The 24,353-nt window shown below is 38.6% G+C and overlaps 5 protein-coding genes and 1 non-coding gene across 8 annotated transcripts; 2 read left to right on the top strand and 4 right to left on the bottom strand.

Annotated features, from left to right (window-relative positions):
• Positions 1-11: 11 nt before the first annotated feature.
• On the top strand, positions 12-1,245 carry LOC114519915 (uridine diphosphate glucose pyrophosphatase-like). The gene is made up of 4 exons (XM_028540089.1): positions 12-191; positions 288-331; positions 490-554; positions 685-1,245. The coding sequence occupies exons 1-4, from the start codon at positions 21-23 to the stop codon at positions 1,149-1,151; spliced, it is 747 nt and encodes a 248-aa protein (XP_028395890.1). The 5' UTR covers positions 12-20; the 3' UTR covers positions 1,152-1,245.
• Positions 1,213-3,586, bottom strand: LOC114519916 (hydroxyacid oxidase 1-like). Its single transcript, XM_028540090.1, is given in 8 exon segments — positions 1,213-1,514; positions 1,607-1,676; positions 1,754-1,912; positions 2,040-2,175; positions 2,453-2,607; positions 2,609-2,808; positions 2,984-3,135; positions 3,341-3,586. Coding segments are annotated over 8 exon segments (1,077 nt in total). The 5' UTR covers positions 3,478-3,586; the 3' UTR covers positions 1,213-1,446.
• Positions 3,587-3,688: 102 nt separating this feature from the next.
• Positions 3,689-3,807, top strand: LOC114520324. Its single transcript, XR_003686681.1, has one exon. It is a non-coding gene; the product is annotated as a 5S ribosomal RNA (ribosomal RNA).
• Positions 3,808-4,136: 329 nt separating this feature from the next.
• On the bottom strand, positions 4,137-9,065 carry LOC114520274 (heat shock protein HSP 90-beta-like). Its single transcript, XM_028540509.1, has 7 exons — positions 8,823-9,065; positions 7,404-7,610; positions 6,847-7,140; positions 6,376-6,541; positions 5,261-6,162; positions 4,700-5,093; positions 4,137-4,512 (listed from the first exon to the last, which is right to left on the bottom strand). The coding sequence occupies exons 1-7, from the start codon at positions 8,976-8,978 to the stop codon at positions 4,430-4,432; spliced, it is 2,202 nt and encodes a 733-aa protein (XP_028396310.1). The 5' UTR covers positions 8,979-9,065; the 3' UTR covers positions 4,137-4,429.
• Positions 9,066-9,723: 658 nt separating this feature from the next.
• On the bottom strand, positions 9,724-13,852 carry LOC114520275 (RNA-binding protein Nova-1-like). Its single transcript, XM_028540510.1, has 2 exons — positions 13,412-13,852; positions 9,724-11,785 (listed from the first exon to the last, which is right to left on the bottom strand). Exons 1-2 carry the CDS (start codon positions 13,473-13,475, stop codon positions 10,737-10,739), a joined length of 1,113 nt encoding a protein of 370 aa, XP_028396311.1. The 5' UTR covers positions 13,476-13,852; the 3' UTR covers positions 9,724-10,736.
• An 81-nt stretch (positions 13,853-13,933) lies between these two features.
• On the bottom strand, positions 13,934-23,291 carry LOC114520273 (poly [ADP-ribose] polymerase 1-like). 3 transcript variants are annotated; one of them, XM_028540506.1, is made up of 28 exons: positions 23,141-23,291; positions 22,930-22,950; positions 21,877-22,128; positions 21,676-21,785; positions 21,016-21,259; positions 20,626-20,742; positions 20,457-20,539; positions 19,802-19,924; positions 19,514-19,615; positions 19,251-19,411; positions 18,912-19,142; positions 18,598-18,669; positions 18,302-18,434; positions 17,911-17,971; positions 17,634-17,697; positions 17,450-17,526; positions 17,166-17,297; positions 16,956-17,039; positions 16,734-16,856; positions 16,467-16,589; positions 16,218-16,316; positions 15,978-16,130; positions 15,722-15,758; positions 15,551-15,641; positions 15,268-15,329; positions 15,053-15,170; positions 14,270-14,799; positions 13,934-14,140 (listed from the first exon to the last, which is right to left on the bottom strand). In XM_028540506.1, exons 1-27 carry the CDS (start codon positions 23,255-23,257, stop codon positions 14,730-14,732), a joined length of 3,060 nt encoding a protein of 1,019 aa, XP_028396307.1. In that variant the 5' UTR covers positions 23,258-23,291; the 3' UTR covers positions 13,934-14,140; positions 14,270-14,729. The 3 variants fall into 3 exon arrangements, with proteins under 3 accessions (XP_028396307.1, XP_028396308.1, XP_028396309.1); XM_028540507.1 differs by lacking the exon at positions 23,141-23,291 and adding an exon at positions 23,102-23,138; XM_028540508.1 differs by lacking the exons at positions 22,930-22,950; positions 23,141-23,291 and having other exon boundaries at positions 21,676-21,800; positions 21,877-21,960.
• Between the last annotated feature and the right edge of the window lie 1,062 nt (positions 23,292-24,353).

Genomic DNA, 24,353 nt, shown 5'->3' with positions numbered 1-24,353 from the left:
AATACAAAACTGGAGTGGATATGAAGGTGATAATCTGTCAGTCACGGTATTGCTTATTTAAGACTTTAAAATTTATTAGATTTGCTTCTGTTCTTGTCAAAAATATGGAGGATCTTGTCGTGAAAGATATGAAAGTTGTCCCTTGTGTGAATTCAAAATATGTTCAACCATCACGCCTTCAATTTAACCAAGTATGAGAAATAATTTTATTCTGAGAATTTATTCTGGAATAATTCTTAATTTATTGATATAGAAATATTAAAATGCTTTTCAAATTTAACGTTTAGAACGGAGTTAATCGAGAATGGGATTACATTAATGTTCATGACAGGTAGGGTAGTACCCTTTTGACAATCCCGACCCCCTCTTGTATTTTCAAAGATTCCCCCTGCACTCCTCATCCCCTGGGGGATGTCAACCTGCCTCCTAGGCACAAGCTGTAGTTAATAAGACACATATTTAACTGGTAAAGCTCTTCTTAAAATTTAGTGTGGCTGCATTACTGCTAAACACAACAAGAAATGAATTTATTTTGGTGAAACAATTTAGACCCGGTATGTACTGAGATGCTTTTCAGAATATGCTTGGCCCGGCATGAAGTTGCTTGTCATAGGATAGTGCAGACAATGCTTATAGGCATTAAGAAATAAAGAACGACTAAACTTGAATTTCTACATTTTTAAGCGGTGTACATGAGAAAAAACAGACAACTAAATGAACGAGACAGTGATAATACCAAGATAAACCAAGAGTCATCTTCAATTGCTTTCATAGCGGATGTAAATGAGGCAGTAACATATGAATTGTGCGCAGGCATTGTTGATAAGAACATTCCTTTGAAATCTGTCATGAAAGAAGAGATCTTGGAAGAATGTGGTTATGATGTGCCAGAATCACACATTGAACGTGTGTACTCAGCGTGGGGCTCAGTTGGCTTTGCTGGAACTTTACAAACATTGTTCTTTGCAGAGGTTACTGATGATATGAAAGTGAATGAAGGAGGGGGGAATAGGTCAGAGGGAGAGAAAATTGAAGTGTATTACCTACCCGGAGGGAAAGTGCTCGATTTTTTGTATAATGAAAGTTTGCCGAAACCCCCATCACTTATCGCAGCATTTTTCTGGTATTTAAACACCAAAAAACTGAAATAACATTTGTGCATGATTATAGTTGATATTCAAATAGGTATTAATATGTGAAAATTGTGCAATAAATCAAGTGCTTAGTTTAAAATGAGAATTAGTTACATATTTAATAAATTTAGTCAAATTTTGCAGGTTAAAATTATGTTGCAGGCATGCTATTTAAAACGGCATAAAAGTACAGCTATGCTGCTGGTATTCTGCATTTCAATCTTGCGGGTTGTGAAATCAGAATATAATTTTGAATAATAGGACTGATGGATATCCATTTCTTTTGAAATATCCTTCAAACTTGCACATCAATCTATAATTTTGAATAATAGGATTGATGGACAACCATTTCTTTGACAATATCTTTCAAACTTGCACATCCTAAACAAAACAGAAACAGCTATAATAAAATGCCACACTTGAATTAAAAACACACAGAATCAAAAATAAAATGCTCAGCCACCAAATATTACCTGACAGACCCATTGCTACTCTAAATTCTTTCTTTAAAATCTGGAGAACTTTATATACGCCTTCCTCTCCCTAAAATGCAGTCCAAAATCAGATGTTATCCACAGCTGGTTGCTTCAGGTTGGCACCCCTTTAGCTAGCTTGCTTACTTGATATGTTAAACCCCACAACACAGGCCGTCCAACAAAGACAGCTCTGGCACCCAATGCTAAAGCTTTGAAAACGTCTGTACCATATCTAATACCGCCATCCAGATAAACCTCACATTGACCTTTCACTGCTGACACAATCTCTGGAAGCACTTCAATCTAAAAGTTAAATGCAAAGAAGTTAATCCTGATGAATTTGTGAATTCAAGCATGAGATCTCAACCACAAAATCAATGAGGCATTTAGTACACCAATTTGACCACAATTGACCATTTTTTGAACTCACAGTTGCTGGCACACCATCTAGCTCGCGCCCACCATGACTGGACACTAGGATACCTTCAACACCATGTTGTACGGCCAATCTTGCATCTTCTGCTGTCAAAATTCCTTTCAATATAATTGGCAGTTTCGTTACGGACCTTCATAAAGTAAGGCAAAATGACACCTTTTTAACTCACATACTACATGTAGTTACAGTTATGTTTTACTTTAGTATGATGTACCTAAACTAAATTTTGTAATGCTATAACTTTTCAGGCATAATAATGCCCTAGGTGTGGTAACCATGAAAACTAACAATTTTATAATTCATACAAGATTGTTGAAAGTGTATTAAAGTTATGGAGAAAGGATAATGAATACTGATATCTATCTTAGTTCACCAAATCCCTGCAAACATCTTTCTGTAGCATTTACCTCAACCATTGAATCACATCCCATGTCAATTCAGGGTTCACGCCAGCTATTTCTTCTCTAGTTGAAGTGTCGGTGTGTTTGAGAATGTACATGTACTCCTTTGAGTTGACATACGAGACATGAGGAGGCAGTTCCAATCGATGGTGGCTATTTCCTCTATAAGGTGCATCTACCGTAGAACAAGTGCTTTGTAGCCCTCTCTTTCTGCCGACGGATGCGATTCAGATTGTTTTCCTCATTTGTTAAAAGATACACATGAAACCATTTCAAGCCCTGTCGAGAACCTTGTGCAACTTCCTCGATTGTTGATGATGCCCAAGTACTCAAAACCATGCAGGTACCAGCACGGCAGGATGCTTTATAAGACAAAACAATAATTTTTAACCAACCATTACAATTTGATCATGGCCGTAACTTCACTTATGGCCTGAATGACAAAACGAAAGACTGATGATGTAATTAAGTAAGATTGTGTTTTCGTTTCCAAATTTCGATCCTTTGTTTCAAAGTTATATAATTTAATTGCTTTACCTTTTGCTGTGGCAACCTCTCCATCGGGATGAGCTAGCCTTTGCACAGCAGTTGGTGAAACGCAAATTGGAAACTCAATTTTATCTCCAAGTATTGTAGTTGACATGTCAATGTTGGAAACATCTCTTAGAATTCTAGGACGCAACTTCAACCTGATATACAGAATTGAATTTAGTGTCTGTACTGATGTGGCCCATAAATCAACTGCAATGGATCGCAGTCATCAAAGAACAAAAACACTTAGCAGACTTATGATGTATGTTGCATCAAAACTACTGCATACACACATGCCTCAGACTTGTACTTTTCATGGCGACATGTATCCACAAGGACGGGACGGTAGAAAGGCAAGCTTACCTTTTAAAAGCATCCTTCGACTCTCTAAGAGAAATCTCTGGAAAAGATCCTTTAGAATAATAGTCCCAGTATGACTTTGGTAGTTTCCTTTTTGCATGCTGCTCAAAATCATCCACACAAACGGGTTCGCTGTACATATTTGAAAAGTGCTCAAATACTGTGAATTTATCTCGATTCCCTTGCGTTTTATAAAACCTGGTTGAAAAAATCTAAATTATGGAAAAAATGGTCGCGCACTAAACTCCAATTATAGCCGCTAATATTGTTAATTAATAACCAATTTCTGTCAATTAGAGTTTAATTATTAATCAAGTTCACCCTTAAAAGCCGTAATTTTGATAAATTAGTGTCTACGACCACACCACCAGTAAAAAACCGGTTCTCGTCTGATCACCGAAGTTAAGCCTGGTCGGGCGAAGTTAGTACTTGGATGGGTGACCGCCTGGGAATACTTCGTGTTGTAGACTTTTTGTAGTATTTAGAATTATTTGCAATAAAGAAATACTAACACTATTTATCCTTCTCTATCGTGGGGAAAACAAGAAGCATTTTTTTTCAAAACTTGAAACATTTGGATTGACACCGGGAAAACTTCCACACTTTATAGCCAGCCTCGTTTCCACACTTCCTAATATAGGCGCTGAGTAAAATTATTTTTTTGAGACAAACTTTTCGCACGCAGAAATCATTATTACAGCTCAAAGTCAACTACAGTTTATCAAGAACTGGATCCAACAGAAAAACCAGTCACCAATCAGTTAAATTGTAACTTTGCAAAAACACACACACGAAGAAACAAGCTTTTTCTTGTACTATCTTTATTCACCCTAGCACTAAATTAACTAAGCAATTCGTTGACAAAAACCCAAATGTTTTATACGGATAAGCAAAAGAGCGACAAGAGGATAGGGCAAACGTTAAATAATAACAAAAATGAGATAACTTTAGTATTACATTGTTTTTTAAAGATCAAATACGAATTGCAAGATTCTAATTACGACACGATGTCTGTGTTATATGGGACAAAAGCTAGGTAAGCAAAAATAGCAATTTGTTGGCGAAGCGTTTGAAAGAGTTTCCAATCATTGTTTAATCAACTTCTTCCATTTTGCTCGAATCTTCATCCCCTCCTTCTTCGAGAGGTGGCATGTCCTCTTCAGCCCCGGCGGCATCTAAAAAATGACACAGAAATTCTTAGGACCAGATCTCTTAGTCATAAGATCTCACTGTCTTGACATCTATCCGAGTGTTTTACAACTAACATGAATAAATAATAAACACAGGTATTATGACTGATTGCATGTGTTGTGTTTCGCCCATATTCTGTGATTGTACTCTATTCCAAAAAGACATCCTCACCTTCAGTCGCGTCTTCGTCAATTCCAAGACCCAAGTTGATCATTCGGTAAATACGAGCCGAGTGAACTTGAGGTTCATCGAGCGTGAACCCAGACGAAAGCAAGGATGTCTCAAACAACAAATGAACTAAATCTTTTACAGATTTATCATTCTTGTCTTCGGCAACCTTCTTGTTTAACGCGATGATGATCGAATGATCCGGGTTGATTTCCAAATGCTTTTTGGCGGCCATGTACCCCATGGTGCTGGAATCACGAAGCGCCTGAGCTTTCATAATTCGTTCCATGTTTGCAGACCAGCCGTACTGGCTCGTAACGATGCAACATGGCGATGAAACCAGACGGTTCGAGAGAACGACCTTTTCCACTTTCTTGTCCAGGATCTCTTTGATGAGCTACGTAAAATAACAAGTTTACACGTCACAATGAGAGTAGTAATTCCCTGCTCAGTAAATCCACGATACACAATTTAATCCCTCAGATTAGGATTAGGGTTAATTCTAATATAAACCTAATCATAATAAACCATAGTCTTATCTACAGATCAAACTACAATACAAACCTTGCAAAGCTCTTCAAAAGCGGCGTTTTGTTCTTCGCGTTTCTTCTTTTCTTCTTCATCTTCGGGTAGTTCGAGGCCTTCTTTGGTCACGCTCACCAGCTTCTTTCCATCGTATTCCTTCAACTGCTGAATGGAGTATTCATCAATGGGTTCGGTCATGTAGAGAACTTCGAAACCTCGTTTCTTCACACGCTCCACGAAAGCCGAGTTAGAGACCTGATCCTTGGATTCACCGGTGATGTAGTAGATATCCTTCTGACCCTCCTTCATCCGCGAGACGTACTCCTTGAGCGAAGTCATGTCATCGCTGGACGAGGTGTGATACCGAAGAAGTTCGGCGAGTTTTGCCCGGTTGGTGGAATCCTCATGAATGCCTAGTTTGAGGTTCTTCGAGAACTGTTCATAGAAGGTCTTGTAGTTATCCTTGTCTTCGGCAACTTCGTTGAAAAGCTCCATGCATTTCTTGACGAGATTCTTGCGAATGACTTTCAATATCTTGCTCTGCTGCAAGGTCTCACGAGAGATGTTCAGCGGCAAGTCTTCGGAGTCGACCACGCCCTTGACGAAATTCAGGTACTCGGGGATGAGATCGTCGCACGTGTCCATAATGAAAACTCTTCGGACGTAGAGCTTGATATTATTCCTCTTCTTGCGGTTTTCGAACAAATCGAACGGTGCACGTTTTGGAACGAAGAGAATGGCACGAAACTCGAGTTGACCTTCGACTGAGAAATGCTTGACAGCAAGATGTTCCTCCCAGTCGTTTGTCAGACTCTTGTAAAACTCAGCATATTGCTCGCTCGTGATATCCGATGGATTTCTCATCCATAATGGTTTCGTCTTGTTCAGTTCTTCTTCATCGATGTACTTCTCCATTATTTTTTTCTTTTTCTTTTCCTCACCTGACAGAGAGAGAGAGAATTTAAAGTCAACTAGTCAAATTTTTGTGATTATGTTCAGTTATACGAACTGTAGCACATTTGGAATGGAGATATATTTCAAGAGTGACATTTATTCCATGAGAAATAGCTTTTTCTATGAAAAAGTCCTAGTCCCTTCCTTCTACTTCAGATCAACTGAAAATGAAGGAACTACAACAAGAAACTATACAATACCTTCTTTCTCAGCATCCTCATCAAGATCTTCAATTTTCGCCTTCTCTTTCTCGCCATTTTCTTCAGCTTCACCATTCTCAGCCTTCTCCTCCGCATCTTCCTTCTTGTCTTCATCATCCTCGTCATCTTCGTCATCACTGACTTCCTTTTCCCGTTCTTTCTGAACCTAAATTGATCATGGCAAAGTCAAAGACGATGTGAGAATGGTGAATAAACCACATTGGTGACAATTTGAGCAATCATGCTGCTTTTTACTGCTGATTTAGGTAGACCTTTAACCTCAACACTCTGCTATCTTTGTTAGCAATGTTTTAATTTTGAACATAAGCATTAAAGCCACAGGCTAGCAACATGTCAAAATCCTCCAAGAAATGTCATCTAGAAATGGTTAAAATGAACGCAACAGCTATTCCCCTTTTAACAGTCTACCTGAATCCGCAGTAGTTCAGAGCATTCAGAACAATATTTTACCTTCAAGATGATGGGATAACCAATAAACTGGCTGTGTTTCTTCACAATGTCCTTCACTCGTTTCTCCTCAAGATATTCAAGCTGGTCGTCTTTCATGTAGAGAATGATCTTCGTGCCCCTGCCGTACATTTCCGAGTCATCTCTTGCAACAGTGAAAGAGCCACCAGCCGAGGACTCCCAGACGTACTGTTCGTCATCATTGTGCTTCGTGTGGACGACGACTCTTTCTGCCACCAAGTAGGCAGAGTAGAAACCAACACCAAATTGACCGATCATAGAAATATCTGCACCAGACTAAGAAATAAACAGACAGGTATAAACACCACGAACTTTTGGTAACAAAACTAATTTATCTCATCTAAGTCACAGTTGTCTAAATTACAGTTGTGACAATTGAAGCAATCTGAAAAATATTAAGAAATTCATTCGAAAGTCAATAGGGATACAGTTAAAATACTATGCCATCACTGTAACAAACTACAGTTCCTGGAATGATTTCAAGATAAAAATTCCAATACTGAATCTAAGAACATCCTAAAACCCTACTCCATTCATACCTGTAATGCTTCCATGAAAGCTTTCGTTCCAGATTTAGCAATTGTTCCCAAATTGTTGACAAGGTCAGCCTTGGTCATTCCGATACCAGTATCAATAATGGTGAGGGTATTGTCATCCTTGTTCGGAATAATTTCCATCTTCATGTCTTTGCAATTATCAAGCTTGGTGGGATCTGTGAGACTCTGGTAGCGAATCTTATCCAAGGCCTGTTAAAAATCAAAATAAAGTGTTAATTTCAGCCAGCTGAGATACAATCAGATGTTTAATTACAGATGTTTTTGATCTGCAAACTGGCTGCATTGCATGTGTTATGGTCACAAAAGAATTAATTGACCCCAAAAACATAGAGCCAACATAATATATGATACAAATATATGCATTACAATTAGAACTTTGTCAGAAGTGTGAAACAGCCTGAAATCCTACAGTTATACTTTTTAATGAAATAATTAAATGGCAAGCCGCCCACATGACAGCACAGCACCAAACATTGTTAACAATTGCTGTCATAAACTTGCCAAACAACCACATGTACAGACCATCCTGCCTAACCAATTAGTATTATACTCACAGGAATAAAACCTACACTTATAACTTGTCTGATATGGCTGAAGCATATCTAATGAAGACCAGACCATTATTTAGGCATAAAATATGTATGGGCTGGGAACTAGTCAGTTTGACAATGGACACCCCTGCCATAAATTGAAACCAAGGTATATTTCTTTTTAAAAGGCTAAAATTTCACATTTTTTTGTCACTATTCTTCATACAAAAGAAACTGCTACACAAAGTTTTCAATAATAACATTCAGGATCGATTTTTATCCGGTTTTTGAGGCTAAAAATCTAAATCCACAATGCACGTGGTCTCGCCGACAATGACTTTAAAACGTTTAAAATCTGTACATTTAAACCTCCTTTAAACGAGAATTCAGAACTATCTGTGTTTTAAACCTTGGTAGGCCTACAGATACAACAAGTATGCTCTCAGACAGCGTTTAAACGCAAGAATAAACTAGTCAATATTATAATTTGCTCAGCTTTCTGAATATAAGTACACGCTAACTATGGTTTGTACAAACTGTTTGGTACCTGTTGAATTTGGGAAAACGCCTTGTTTACAGATAAACATATAGAGTAGTTTTAAGTATATTATAAAGGGCTGACTTCGCTAAGTATTTCTAACAGAAAGCGAAAGAATCGCATGAATTATTTGCAAGCTTTGTGTCGTGAAGTGAAATTGTGTATTACGACACCGACAGACTAGCAACAAATATGCTGATTTTATTCACCTAAACACATATGTAAGTTAATAAAACAAGTCATTTAACTACACAAGACGTTTTGTACAATATTTTAGGCTAAAAACAGCAAAAAATGTACAGGGTGGTGTCAAATTCATTAAATTAAACTTACATCAGACGAATTTGAAATGAGTTCCCTGAGAAATATCTCCTTGTTGGAGTAAAAAGTGTTGATGATCAAGCTCATCAACTGAGCAATTTCAGCTTGGAAGGCGAAGGTCTCAACTTCGTTGTCTTCGTCCATTGTTTTTATCTCACTTTCAGACATTTTTGAAGGAATGGTCCTCACTTCTTGTTCGTACAAGATGCAGATATCTCCTAATCACTCACAACGTGGTTTCAAAAAGGAAGAAAAAATTTAACGCATGTTACTTACTCATTCAGAGTCAGATAAGCCGAGCTTGCTGATTGGTCGCAACGTTGAAGTGTTCCCTTCTCATTGGTCGGCGTGAAAGACGCATCATGATTGGCCGAAAAATACTTTTTTCCTCGTATTTGTTCTATATTCTGCAAATGAGCGAGTATTTTTTCGTGGAAAAGCAAAACATTTACAATTTCAACTTGAAGCCAACTCAAAAACGCGAAAGAGTAGACTCCAAAGCAAGACTTGGGTTACAAATATGTGCCATCGACAACTTAACATTTTTTTAACTTCTTTTATTTCTTTATACTTCTGCATACAAGCGTTGGTAAACATGACCGGAAATTGTGATTTGAACTCGTGATTTTCTCTCTCCATGGGGCAAGAATGACAAAACCTCTTCAGAGAACCAAGAACCAAACCCTCTAAATTCAATTAGCTCATTACGCATGCTTTTTTTCATTCTCTGCACTTTATATATTTAGATCAATGTGCGGTATGCCATCCAGCCAATCAAAACAGTGGTCATAGCGTCATGCGTCAAAAATTGACGGAACTGTTCTCGTACAGACCTCGTACCCAGGTCAGATGTACCCGGAGCCTTGCGTGCAATGCATGCAGCATTTTTAGAAACCGTTTTGCTCACTGGATTGCTTCGGTAATAGGTAAAACCATTCACGCATGCGTAACTAGAAAATTAGAACAAATAAAGCCGTAATCAGGCAATTCATTTAAACCGTAATTTGTTTCATTTTTGCTACAAGCTCGTTAGGAATATAGTTCAGACATGATTTGCAATTTTCATGTGCGATTTTGACGAGCCTCTAATAATTAATAGTGGTTGTTTATCAGTTTTTATGGATGACAACTAATTAGACAAGATACGACGTGGAGATTAGATTAACATAAACATTTCACGACATGAATTGAAAATGTTCAAATGTTAGAAGATAGATCAGTGAAAATGTTAACAACTAAATACAGCTCAAAGTAATGTACAACTCAGCGATTTGGTGAAATAAATATGTTCAAAAAGGTCCAAAAATGATGATTGAATGTCATATGCGCGTTTAATGACACGTTGTGATTGAAGAAATTGATCTGGTTTGGATGGCTGTCGGTAAATCGATGATAAACGACGTCCTTGAATGAAACATGAAGATGTGAACGTTCGCATATAATGAAAGAAATGTTCCTGAGTTGATTGGTTTTGAGTTGGTGGTCTTCAATGGAACTGTCGATGTTATAGATTGTGCAGACGAGAATTGTGTTGATAAATCCTCGCTCTCCTGAACAGGACGAATGAACGCAGCTGGTGAACTTGAGCGAAACATTGTTTGAAGATGGAACATGGTCATGGATGATTCGCCAATGATGAAAATGAATTGTAGTGAAGCCTGTATTTTGCAAGGTGACAGAAGACGGCTTGAAGACGTAAAGAAACGGTGGAACTAGGAACCGCTAGCTTTTTACATACTATGAGTAAGTGTATTGATAATGGCTGGACTTAAGATGTGTTTTGGTATGATATGATTGGTAAAGCCTAAATCTCCCTGAAATCTACGCCCAATATTAATATAAGGCCTACAAACTTGGCCATACGGACAAAAAAAACCCGACTTGGAACAAAGAAACAAAAACAAGCGGTAATAAAAGTATGTTGTATTATGTGAATGTAGATCCTAACTTCGGTGCCTCTTGCATGATTTTCTGTGATATTAAGAAATATGCTGTCTGGACTGATGTAGGGTCACCAGTTATTACAACTTTCCGGTTCGTAGTCCCTGTTATAAACTCTCCTTTGTGGGATATAGTGATGACGGCATTACTGAACTGCATGAACTCGTTCAGAGTTTTCCCGCCCTTACCCAAGATGATCCCGACGAGATGATCGGGAACAGACATCTCATAAGTGGCAGTTGTTGTGATTGCATTACCGGGGGAGGTGCCACCCAAATGTTGCATGCCTAACATTGCGCTCAGTGGATTAGCGGTCGCTAGAGGATTGGACGAGAGTGGGTTTGATCCAAGAGAGTTGGAGGCTAACATACTAGCTTGAGCAAGAAGGTTCGCATTTGAGGACTCTTGGTTAGCAGTTCCAAGGCCTAGGAGGGTCGAGAGATTCCCGAGTGCTCCAGCCATCGAAGTGCTAGGACCACTAGAGGACCCCGGCGCATTCCTAGCGTAACCGGAGTAGTTAAGATTGGTGTTGACACCATGCTCCGGGTCGTCCTGACATTTCGTGACCACAGCTGTCGCGGCCGCCTTTACCTGATCTGGCTCCCCGGTTATCGTGATCACCCTCTCAGCGGGGATCTCTAAATCTTTATGAGAAATTTGTAGCTTCGCTCCAGTCTCTTCCGTTATGCCTCGGATGAAACAACCTCCCTTACCAATCACCATGCCAGCCGTAGAATTGGGGATGATCAACTTGATCATGTTGCAGCGTTCCGGGTTAGACGGGCCACCCCCCCGTCCGGGTAACTCGCTACGAATTTTCTCGGTAATGAGATCCAGCATCGCCAGGATTTGGTGGAGTTCACCCAGGATGACGACCACGCGTTCAGAGGTGCCGGGGTAGAATTCATTAGCCGACGAAAGCTTGAGTTTCGCGCCTGTCTGTTCTTGCAGGATCTGTATCGTTTGACCCTTCTTCCCGATTATAGAGCCGGCGATGTGGTTGGGCACCATTGTTTTCAGCATTGGGGACTTGGCTAAAATGGTAATTGACGTCGTTATATATACAATACGTGGGTGAGGGGGGGGGGGGCATTGGCTCTCTTGGGTGACTTTCCTAACCTAATCTAACCTATCTCAGTATTTTACCTTCTCTAATAGCAGATAATAAGTCATGTTAGTAACCATATTGAAAAATTATCAAAGTCTCCCATCAAAGTGTTTGACTGTGATGCACCCAGGGGCCTTCCCTCACTTTTGCCTTTACCTCCTCTAACCCCAGTCCCCAGACCATTTTCCCAGCCAGTCATGAAACACGGCTACTATTCATCAAATTGAATCTTGGCAACAATGTCAGGCTATTTTAATTCAAAAAATTCTTTTAAGAAAACACCTGACAAGATCCTTTCTAAATTCTGGTAAGCAGAACTTTTACTACAGGACAGCATGAGCAGGTAACAGTTCACCAAAGCAAACACTGTCATTTTATTTAAATGTAATTCAATTAGTCAGACTGAAGTCAAAACATGTCTGCAATTCTGCAGGTCTAAGAAAATATTGAGAAAACCTGTTGTTGTATACACTTTCACCCCAGAAATAAATTTTTAGCCAAAATAAAAGCGTAAAATGAGGTCTGTTCCACTAATTTAACCATGCAACAGTAATAGGTTGAGGCACTATAGCAAAACATAACTCTAACATTATGATAATTGAAGGATAGCCGTCCTGATCTGTGTACATACAATAGTAGCAATTTAGACTCATGTCTTGCTAAGGTTTCTAGTATGAATGAAAAAAGAATTATATTCCATCTAAATTTTACCAGATTAAAAGGCATATTTCATATAAATGAAACAGGAATCACATTCCACTTACAATTGGCATTTACAATTATTATGTGTAATGTGTTGATACATTTGTTATATACACATTTAAACTTTGGCTTAGCACTTAGTTAATGGTCTTTGCAGTTCAGATAAGTGTAACACAACAATGCACTGCACTGAATCAAGGTCTAATGCCTGCCAGGGGACCTAAAGTTGCATGCTTCATAACTGTCTTTGGTAGTTCTAAAAATGGTGTTTATTTTACATTAATTTAGTCTATTTACAAATACCTTTTATGATTATGTTGAATGAAAACCTTTCAAATTTGCATCTACTTATTTCTTTAATAGCATTTAGCATGACATTTGAATGATTACACAAAGGACAATTTAAATGAACAGAGATGACCATGTTCAATGTCCAAAATATGATAGCTAAAAAAGGTAAATTCTGACCAGTTCAAAACAAGCAGAGTTTTAAAATTTTTGATCAAATTTTTCACACATTTATTGAAGCTCTTGACATTACAATGTCCAATATGATCAGAAGCATACAAATGATATAATCAAATGTCAGGTTAGTTCACACAGCTTCAGCCCAACAGCTGCCTCTAAGCAGATGTTTGAAACCATTAATTTGCCGAAATTTGCTGGCAATGGAAAGTAAATATACAGTGTTCAGGTAACAAATCGTCGCGAACTTCGGTTAGAATAGATATAAATGAATACGTTTATAAGAGGCCAACACGACAGGCAGTTCATTAGACTTAATATCTTCTAATAAAAGCTAGGATTTTATATGAAATATAGCCCACAAGACACACATTTATCAACAAACCTCTGGCCTGAGACGTGTACGCGACATATAAAGGCCGTTCTGCCTGCTCTAAACTCTCGTCCATTAAGCATAACTTCCCTTGTCGCTAGTGCAACCTTTTCGCGATATTGAATTGTTAAAGTGCCAAAGTGGACTTTAGGAAATGCAATTGAATACCGATGCGGGCTGAATTCAATGCCCTTGCATGTTTGTCATAAGCGAACTATCGCAACGCGAATATGATTAAAAGCTGCCTAAAAACGCTCTAAAATGCTAGCCCTATTACTAAGAAGACAGATTTTTTGCTGAGAGCATTCACTAAACCCCTAACCCGACCGACAGATAAGCACAGACGAAAATGATTCGCATTCCTTTGCAAGCAACCGCATATCAGGATTGCACCCTAGAGAATATCCAAACACATCCGGTCGCAGATAGCCATCGTGGAAGCGCGCTGAAACCAGCAAACTCAAATCACCCAATCTCTCATACCTACCGTTGAAATTAGCCCTCTTAGCGCTCACATAATCTTCCTTGTCGTTTTCCAAAGCTCTCTTGTGCGTCTCGTTGCCTAGATTGTTCGTTGCTTGGCTGTAATCGGCTGCTGGCTCGCCTCGGTAATAAGTTCCATCGGCCATCTTTATTTTGGAACCCGAATGCATGTGTTCGTATTGCGCATGCGCTCGTGGGTTTGACCTTTCATGCCGACGCCAATTAACGACTTTTGATTGGCTAAAAAACATCAGATTCCTAGAAATTAAAAAAATATTTAAGTGAAACCACATGTACATTACTCAATATGAATTATTTGATATCTCTCTCGAAAACAACATTTGCATCTTTTTTACTACCATGAAAATAAAAGTAATATATTCATACTGTAGTATCAATTTCCAAATTCGAAAGACCATTAGTTAAGTGTGCATGAATTGCGGCATAACAGCTGCCTAAAATAGACAAAAAACGTTTCTCGGCGTTTCCATGCAGGGGGCTTCTATTCAATACTGAAGTAGTCAACAATATGGTTTTTTAACACGCATAATTTAATTCGTGCAAAGTTTATATTTCGACTGACTGACAGACTGACTGATGCGAGCTCTTGTCACTCACCAGTCACCACACTACACCACAAACCTCCCACTGAAAACCGAACAAATAAGTCTACATTATTAACTTCTTTTGCCTCATACATTCACGTTTTATGCTCGCGAGATTAGACCATTTTACAACTCTTTGAATATTCACAGGCAGCGTTTAAGAAGGTTCATAAATTAAAAAACTTTCCGAACAAATATGAAGAAGTATAATGAGTTTCTTTAGGCCATAGTTGGCATAGTCTTTAGACGTAATTGAACTTCAGTCTGAGAAGATATTTCATGTTCACTTGAGCGACGTCATACACTATATATCTACAATTGTTTTAAGAGGAAAAATAACAAAACAATTTAAACCGAAACTTTAATGCTTTATACGGAAGAAACTGCGTAGTTTTATTTGGCCTGAGTCCAGTATAAAATTGCAAAATGTTCACATTCTAAAGGCCACTTGGTTGGTGGTAAAAATACTAATACTGGATCATCTTCTAGTGACACAGTGTTACCACAAGAGAAACTAGAACTCCTGTAAAGTGTAACGAGATGGAATATGGAACACAAAGGATACTCGTTGTACAAAAGGCTTGACTTAACGACGTTTGTATCAATGCCATTTCCATAGGGAACAATGGTGCCGTCATCCATCGTGTGATCATCGCTTGGGTCAGGTGCTGTTCTACCACATCCTGTATGAAAACCAATGTGAAGCCAGTTATAAACTGTCTTGGACTCAGAGCACACAACAGTTCAGAACTGAAACGAACCGGCTGAAGACATTTCTACCTTTGACGCTGTGTTTACCCGCTGGAAGTTTTTTGATGTAATTCGCCGCTGTCAACTCGTGCCTGGGGAAATTTAAAAAATAGGATGAAACCCTGCTCAGATGAGGGGAAAGAACCCTGCTCAGAGCGTGTGCATGACACCCACTGACGCGGTAAACCTGAATCCCATAAAAATATCAGATACATGCTTATAAATTTCTATAGTAAAACTTCATATTAAAACAACTTAAAGGCGAAACAACTGCATTTCTAGACAATTATTACCAAGGCGGATTATTACTTACATATTTCCAAGAGCAACCTCACAGAGAAGCATCAGACCAGTTGGATTACTGTATGACGTGTTACAGTAGTTTGCAGATTTTGAAACCATGTCTGTGTTGAAATTACAATAAATACGATTTGAATAAGATTTTATATCCGGGTATATTCAGCCTTGCACGAAGTTATCTTACCTGCAAAATATATTCCCTTTCCGAACATATACCCCGTCTAAAAGTTTTGAAAGAAAACTGATGGTTTGTGACTGAACTACCTGTGAAATATATCTCAAACGTGTTGGTCCAGTGTAGGTAGTATTCTACAATAAGCTGTGTAGTCCAGTGTAGTTAGTATTCTGACTACAATGAGCTGTCGTGGTTTGTGTTTGAACTACGGCTGAGAAAGATATCTCAAACATGGTGGTCTTTAAGATAGCATAACTTCACTTACGACTGGTGCTTCGGGAGGAGCAATTCTTAAACCTTGCGACAATATTCCAGCAAAATTAGTTGCACGGGAACCATGCCAGAGAAGTTTGCGATTTGGAAGCTTTTTGAATGGTTTGTATCGTTTCTTCTCCCCATCACGCTCGATCCTGAAGATCTGTCAAACATGCAAAGATTACCACGCACAGTTGCCCCTCTTATCACTTATCATTATCACCTTCAATCCACCACAAACACCACGTACCTCTTCAACCTCCAAGTCGTAATGCCTGTGAGTTGACGCATGCGTATTTTTGACATATTTCTCAATCATGACAAACTCTTCCTCCTCCTTAGCGATTGGCTAAAAATCAATGAAAAATATGTAAAATGTTGTTTGAAAACGGGCAGAATAAAGCCACTTACAGTATTGGAGCTTCTGCACGGGAAACAATCATCAAGATCGGCTACTTGAAATCTACCATATAGCAATCCTAATCTCAGCAGAACCCACCTTAATGTGAGTTTTTAATTTCTTGTAGTAACTATCGAGTGGATCTTCGCTATCCGATGTCTCCTTAATCAAACTATAAGCCACTTCGATATCCAGTAAATTATCCAACATTTCCACTTTACTCTAAAAGAAAAATCAAGTCAGTTTTAGACAATACAATCGAAATGAGTTCAGTATTTTATTAACCCAATTGGTTGTTTGTTGCAGGAAAAAGTTGTTCAAAACGTTTCATGCGAAGAAATAATTTCAAAACTCGTTCAAAAATACCTTGATTAATTCTAAGTTATCCAATAACGGCGGTTTTTTCAATCCAAAATCGTGTGGAATTAAAGTGTAAAATCTGTTTGAAGCATCAAGTATTGAACCTTTGCTACCACTGTCTTCAATAAGCTGCGGAAGATATTTTTCAAATGTTGACTATGATAAGATAATGGCTTTCTCAAAACGGAGAACAACTCAGAAACTGCTAGAACAATGTCACTAGATTACCTTTTGAGCTTCAGTGAGAATTGAATACGCGCTCTCGATCTGCTTTCGAGAAAGTTTTCCCAGAGGCATTTTCTTTAAGTCGATCTGCGCATGAAAAAAATTCGAAGAAAAGAGACTCGTCATGAGAACATGGAAACACTTGAGCAAGATTTCATTGAGGGTTTTCATAGGTCACGAGCAACGATTTTCTTGTGCGTTACATAATCTTACCTCGAATTCCAACAAAGCATTCTTCATCGACTCGATGTCAAAAATCATTCTGACCAACTTCTGCACAGCAAGAGGCAGTGTTGATTTGCTTCCCGCGGCGATAGTGGTCTGAGCTTGAAGGTTATCATCATCCTGAGGAATTCATCAAAGCAAAGCGGTAAAGCACCAATTCAAAATTGAAAATTATAAAAATGGCTTTACAGCTCTAAACTCTCTCCTGCAAATACCACATTTCACATTGAAACAGAAGCGTTTCAGTTGATTCAAATTTAAAGAATCCTTACCTGACCATAATCTATGTCTAATGGATAAAATCTGCTGGCTTGCTTGACAAAATTCTTACGGTTCAACCAATGGTTTCCTGAAGAAATATTTGTACTAAAGATAGATACCATTCTGCAAACCGGTTCTCAGATCAGTTCTCATCTATTTTATTTTGGAGTTAATACAAACAGGCAGTTGACTCACCGGTTTTTTCGTAATACATATCTGTAAATCGGCAGATGGCAGAGTCCGAGCAGGAACCACAATCCTAAAGAGAAATGAATGTTGCAAGAGTTTGAATAGCACCAAGTCTAAACTATTTCACCGCACCAAGTCTAAACTATTTCACCAGGAGGTCCTATCAAATCTCTTTTTGATAAGGATCATCCCATATGATTCCAGCAAACCTACTTTGCCTTTGGATACAGTTTTACTAAGGTCAAGAAAGAATACCAGGATATATCTGTAATAAACAACATACCTCAAGTTTATTGCCACCAATCGTTGTTCCAACCCTTCCCCATGAACGGAAGAGATAGTACCTGAATTAAGGTGAAAATACACAGTGTGAATGAAGCACATTGCATAGGATGTGATAAGATTCAAAACAACTCCGATCCATAAGTATGAATTATAGCTTGTAAGTACACCACGTAAGTATTTAATACTGCAATTAGGCTTTCGGTCCGTTAACCCAAAAATTAGTAAATTAGATTAAAGTAGTAGTAAATTAGCTTGTAGCTAATTTACTTATTGATGTCACCATCCAAACATGCAAGAATTTTATTAACTCTGATCTATCCGCATAAAACAATTCGAATCAATCTGTAGCACTCGAGAGACTAGTCGTTCGAACAAATCAAGACACAAACCGCTCGCTCTTGTCCTTCTTCAAAACTTGTAGTTTGTAGTAGGAGTTAGTTCCACGAGTGATATCAACCATACCAAGAACAGCGTTGTACACCTCGCCTTTCACGTCAAGAACATGCGCAACGTCTTCTAAACCTAACACGCAATGAAACACGATCCTCGATACACGAACACATGATGTCTGGAAATGCTCACATTTTCTAGCTAGTTTATCTAATTACACCTTGGAGAATAAATAAGAAAGGATTATATCTGACTCCCGAGCGACTCAATCTGAATGGATAAAGTTTAAAATTACCAGAATCCGGATCCACGACAGCTCCACCTTTCACCGACATTTTCACCTTCTTTTCAACGACCTTGCCGGAACCTGTTTTAGGTACATCAAGGAATAAAAACTCTTTGAAATGTGCGTCAGGTTGAATCACGCTCTCACGACTTTTTTCATATATGATAGTTTCACTTAGAACCAGTACTCTGATGTAATGGGATTTCACTTAACTATCGTGCAACTCTTGTTCTCAGGCGGAGGGTTTCAAAGGTAATTTAAAAGAATACTGGCGATAAAAGAGGCATTATACATGAACTGAAATGGCAACATTCAATCCTCACCTGTGGTTTTCCCAGCTTTTTTCTTGCTCGGAGGTCCATCAGCGACGTCAATTGCTGCAGTCCGCTTGCTATTTGTCCCGTTTCTTTTCTTTCCCCAGGATACCAGGTTGTGGTTAACGATGGCAGCAAGCGCTCCTTCCTTCTCGACGGCTTTTAAATAATCTTCAGACACAACAGGAATATCGTCTTCCTTCGCACTCTGCATTTTCTTGCTGTTCTTCGCTACTTCGCCTATATCAAAAACAAACAAAGACAAACTATATATACTTCTTGCGATCGATCGATGATAATTTGCCGCCAAAACTGAAGACATTGACCGACATGCAAGCGCGTGTTCACCTGGAGTGCTAATGCAACAAGTTATTTCCGAAGAGATTTTGTCCTTCAGAGTTCCTCCAAGCTCCTCAATTCTGCTCTTCGTCACTGCTTTAGTCGTTTTGAGTTTTCCAATAATGCCCAAGGTCAAGCCGGAGAGAGGCTTTCCAGGAACAACCACAGGCCTTGAAGACGTCGAAAAATGAAAAATAAAAGTACAAGTTGGATACGGATGGCCATCGAAAGCTACCTGATTTTCGTGCATATTTTTGACATGCAATACACACTTTGTATCTGTTTCATCTTTTCCCTGCGAGATTGTGGACGTTGATGGAGCTTCTTTCACTGCTGGGAAAATCCTCTTGCCTTTCTTTAGTTTGAACTTCTTCCTGTAAATGCGACAATCGATGATTGACCGAGGAGATTATAAGGGATTTAAGGCTATTCCTGAGAGAATCGTTCGCCATTTGGATACTTGTGTGATATTTTTGCGACTGAATTTTGCAGCACATTTTTTGTGAAGAAACCTGTTGTTTTCTGATTAGATTGAATGAGCCTAAATGAGCAACACGTACAGAAAATTACTTTCTTCTTTCAAGTCTTTTGATATTTTCCAGGCGGTCCTTTCAGGATCTTTGGTTACATGTGTACATTTTGTCCACTCTGTTATATTTCCACTGCAGTAGTAACCATCGTTCCTGAAAACATGGGAATATTAGGGTTAAGTTTAAAATTTATTACACGGACAAACTTTATTTGTACTTTATTGAAAACTAAAGGCGGTGTTACACTATGCAATTTTCCTTGCAACTTGCCAATGCAATTATAATTCTGAGGGATGTTATTTTGTAAAAAGTGTTCGAAATGCTAAGAGAACGTTAACAGATCGTGAAATGTTCGTATTTGACAACTTTAGATCCCTCAGGAGTAGAATGGCGTCGCAAATTCAAGGAAAGTTGCACAGTGTAACTTTCCCGCCTTTTTCGCTTTTGGTGTTTTCAAATTCAAAATGGCTTTTTAGTTCATATATAAAACGAAATTAGCGTTGGAAATAACAATTAAAAGTACACAAACGAGGTAATATTTACTATACTTTTTTACTAACACCATTATTTTAAGAAAACTCGATCGCTTTGATGTTTTTCGAACTAAATTTTTGTATCATTAGTATGATGACTTTAATAGTTTGAAGTTTGAACAATAATATGATAATAACGGGGTGGTTCTTACTTGTAATTAAAATGTCCACGTTTGCATTCACTGCAGCGTTTCAATGCCCCAAACGCCATTCCATCAGCACATCTATCTAAGAGCTTAATGCGGACAGGAAAATGAACTATCGTTTAGCCGGAAAACACAACATCCGATAAGCAAGTCCCATGCTGATGGACGTACATACCACGCTCTCGCCGCCAAAATCAGACTGATCATTCTCGGCCAGCATGTCTCTTAAATCATTCAACGTACATTCATTCTTCAGAGCATCTCGTATCTCCCAGATTCTCTTATTTTGCGCCTAGAATAAACCCGAGAACCATCACAGGATTTGCAATCAAGACCTTGTCTTGAACGCCAGATTCGCTTTTTCTACCGTTCTACGAATCTTTCACGTAACGTTAGAACAATTTCTTCGTCAGTCAAAACACAAAGAAAACCAAAAAAGCATGCATCGAAATAACAATGACCACAGGGTTTCAACTTGTCCCGGAATTTCAAACCGAGTTAAATGTATTATTTCAAACATATTTTTGTTGTTTATTATTTCAAACAAACAAAAAGTGAAAAATACCTTCAAAGCTTCCTCCTCTTCTTTTTCATTTTCCGTCTTCTCTTTTACTTCTTCTTTCATTTTTTTGTTCTGTTTTACTTTCGCTTCCACCGTTGCACTTCCTTTCCGTTTTTTCCCGCCTTTTTTTCCTTTTGTCCCGGACGTTCCCAGCTTCTCCTGTAGCAACGCTTGATCTTCTTTCGTCAATGTCGAGAACCCGGGAAACATCTCCGCCGTAACATCGTATTCAACCTCCAAATCTAACCTGAAACATTTCATTTTAGTGCACTTTATTTTTGCCCAAAAAGATGACGATTTAGTAGCAACAGAGATTTCTCGGGTCAATCCTCAAGGCCCGCAGAGCGTATCAGAGAGAGTGTGTGTGTGGGGGGGGGGGGGGGGACAAAGTCCTAAACAGAACCCCCTAGTAAAATTTTAATTTTCTATAAATAACTCTTTAACACTAATTAAAGTTGACTTTGACAAAAAATATGTGGGGGGGGGCAAAGGCCCTCCCAGCCCCACATGCCACCCCCCTGTCCCCCCCAAAAAAGCAAATGAAGCTCACATGAGCCCAACTGTGACTAAACTTTGTATTTTTTAACAACCTGACAACAGATTTGTCAGTGGTAGCTTATCGTTAATTGTACAAAGTTCCATATGCCATTCATGATGCTTTACCTCTTTTTCACAAAACAGTCAACATGAAACCAATGCATCATCATAGACACTCTCCCAAAAGCAGTTGAGTCTGGGCTTGGTTCCATGTTTTTCCCAACACGGAGATCACCCTAAATATAGCAGTCCTGATTCTGGCATAAATTGTAATGGCTTTAAAGCCTTACAATAATTACAGTTTGAAGAGTGATTGAATTGTCTCACCTTGTCAAACTTATCTTCACAAGATTTACAAGAGCTTCTGCTGGATTTTGCATACTCAACCGCCAATGAGTCATCCGGTGCTGGGCCATCAACCATACTTGTTCCACCTGCCTGTGAGCCCCCTCCTGATAATTTGCCCCTAATCTTTTCCTGGTCGTCCCATCTGAGAGAGTCAAAACCATTCACTTCAGAGACATTGGAAAGACCAAACTTTTTCTTAAAAAAGCAGCCGTAATGAAACCAATTTGGGATCTAAACAACAAAATAATAATCCATTGGTTCTGCTAATACCAATGTGATGTCCCAAGATATAAATTTTGCCTAAATTCTTGTTTATTTGTCTTATCTTTTATTAAAGTGGAAGTCAAGTCCGTTCTGCGCATAGGTTCTGCTCATAACAAGTGTGGGCCCTCTGATGTGAAAATTGCCTAAATTTCGCATGTTTCTTACTTTTTCTTAGCATAAACTCTAGTTCATATCAATTTAGAAGTGTAACGAACCTAAATAGTGTTAGATATTCAGACAGCACATCGTATTTTAAAAAATAGTGAAGTTCGAAATGTAAATAAACCGTTTGTTTACATACGGACTTGACTCCCACTTTAATAAAAGAGGATTTCTATTAAGACTTAAAATTGTTTTTTATTGTCTTTTATTCTTTTCAACAAAATAATTAAGTAAATTAACAAACTTGAAAGTATCATCTCAAACTTATGATCCTCATTTATTGGAAATAGCAAGGAGATGCAAACATTTTCTCACCAAAATTAACTCAAACTTTAACAGATTGAGGCATGAACACATTGAAAAATTTAAAATATATGCAAAATTTGAAATTATGTTAAGGTTAAATTTTTTTTTGTCTTTTAATGAATAAAAGAAAAAAGAAGAAAAATTTTTTGGGAAAACCAAAACTTTTATCCATCCCTGTATATTTTACCAGCATGATCCCGATCGGATAAAATATAACAAAGAATATAAATATTCTGATATTGTTATTAAATAATAATTCTTGTTTAAACATTTATATTTTAAAAATATCCACACTCATACCTTGCCATCAAAGTGCGAAGACTAAAAATAAAGAGAAATACTTTATTGAACAACCAGGAAATTCAAGTATGAGCAATGAGTTAGTATACAAAAATAAACACGTGCGTTGAAACTAATGAGCAATCCTATCTACGACGCACACACAAATATGAAATAAAAAGTTAAGAATTACCTGCCGCATTCGGACAAAATATTACTTAGGATGTCCTACCTGAACCATTCTGGCAATCCGCAACGAATCCTTGTCAATTTTTTCCTTGCACGCTTTGCAAGAAGCCCGATTAGATTTCGCATACTCCGCCTGGAAAGGCAAATCGTCCGCCATCATGACAACGTATGGACGAGGGGAGGAGTCCGAATTAATTAAGGTGGTTAGTGTGAGCCGAAAAAATTACAATTTATAATTATACTCCGTATTCGACCATGATTGAGTGATTTGAGTCTTCCGGAAAACGACGTTTTTCGTTTTCGACCATGGTCGAGTCGGCCGGAAAACGGCGTATTCCACTATGGTCGAGTGTGCCAGAAAACGGCGTATTCGACCATGGTTGTTTCTGCCGGAAAACGGCGTATTCGACCATGGTCGATTCGGTCGGAAAGCGGCGCATTCGACCATGGTCGAGTCTTCCGGAAAAGTGAAAACGACGTTTTCGACCATGGTCGAGTCGGCCGGAAAACGGCGTATTCCACTATGGTCGAGTGTGCCAGAAGACGGCGTATTCGACCATGGTTGATTCTCCCGGAAAACGGCGTATTTGACCATGGTCGAGTGTGCCAGAAAACGGCGTATTCGACCATGGTCGAGTCTTCCGGAAAACGACGTTTTCGACCATGGTCGAGTCTTCCGGAAAACGACGTTTTCGACCATGGTCGAGTCTGCCGGAAAACGACGTTTTCGACCATGGTCGAGTCTTCCGGAAAACGACGTTTTCGACCATGGTCGAGTCTGCCGGAAAACCCGTGCTGCACCTGGCTGCACCTCATACCCATTGCTTATATACCCCTACATAGCCTTCCTTAGCCTTTATTACTCACTGTTATCACCCTTTGGAGAGGACTGGGGAGAACAACGTTCTGACAATGAATACAATCATGAAAAATCAGTTCAACATTTACTGAAAATTTTGGCTTTTTTGGATGAAAATGGAGAAACAACTTGCAGAATACCGTGCGAAGAAGGCAAAGGAAGCGTCTGAACAAAAATGGACAATCTCCAAGGCATTATTTTCAAGTAGAAATGACACTTGTAGACAAGAAACATCGCTTGATTCAAGCCAAAAAGTAAATAGTTCACAGGAGTATGTTGCCTTGTATCCACGATTAAGAACGTCCTTGAGGGTAGTTCTGTGGTGTTGCTGCTTCGGTTTTTTCGTTCAGATCGGGTTTGGTTCTGTATTTTTCGTTGTGTCCTTGTTTTATTTTAT

Source organism: Dendronephthya gigantea, unplaced genomic scaffold, assembly GCF_004324835.1.
Source record: "Dendronephthya gigantea isolate DGI-Jeju-01 unplaced genomic scaffold, DenGig_1.0 000015F, whole genome shotgun sequence".
In the NCBI taxonomy this organism is placed as follows: Eukaryota; Metazoa; Cnidaria; class Anthozoa; order Malacalcyonacea; family Nephtheidae; genus Dendronephthya; species Dendronephthya gigantea.
The sequence above is the reverse complement of the archived record's forward strand: the minus strand, read 5'-3'. Positions and strand labels throughout refer to the sequence as shown.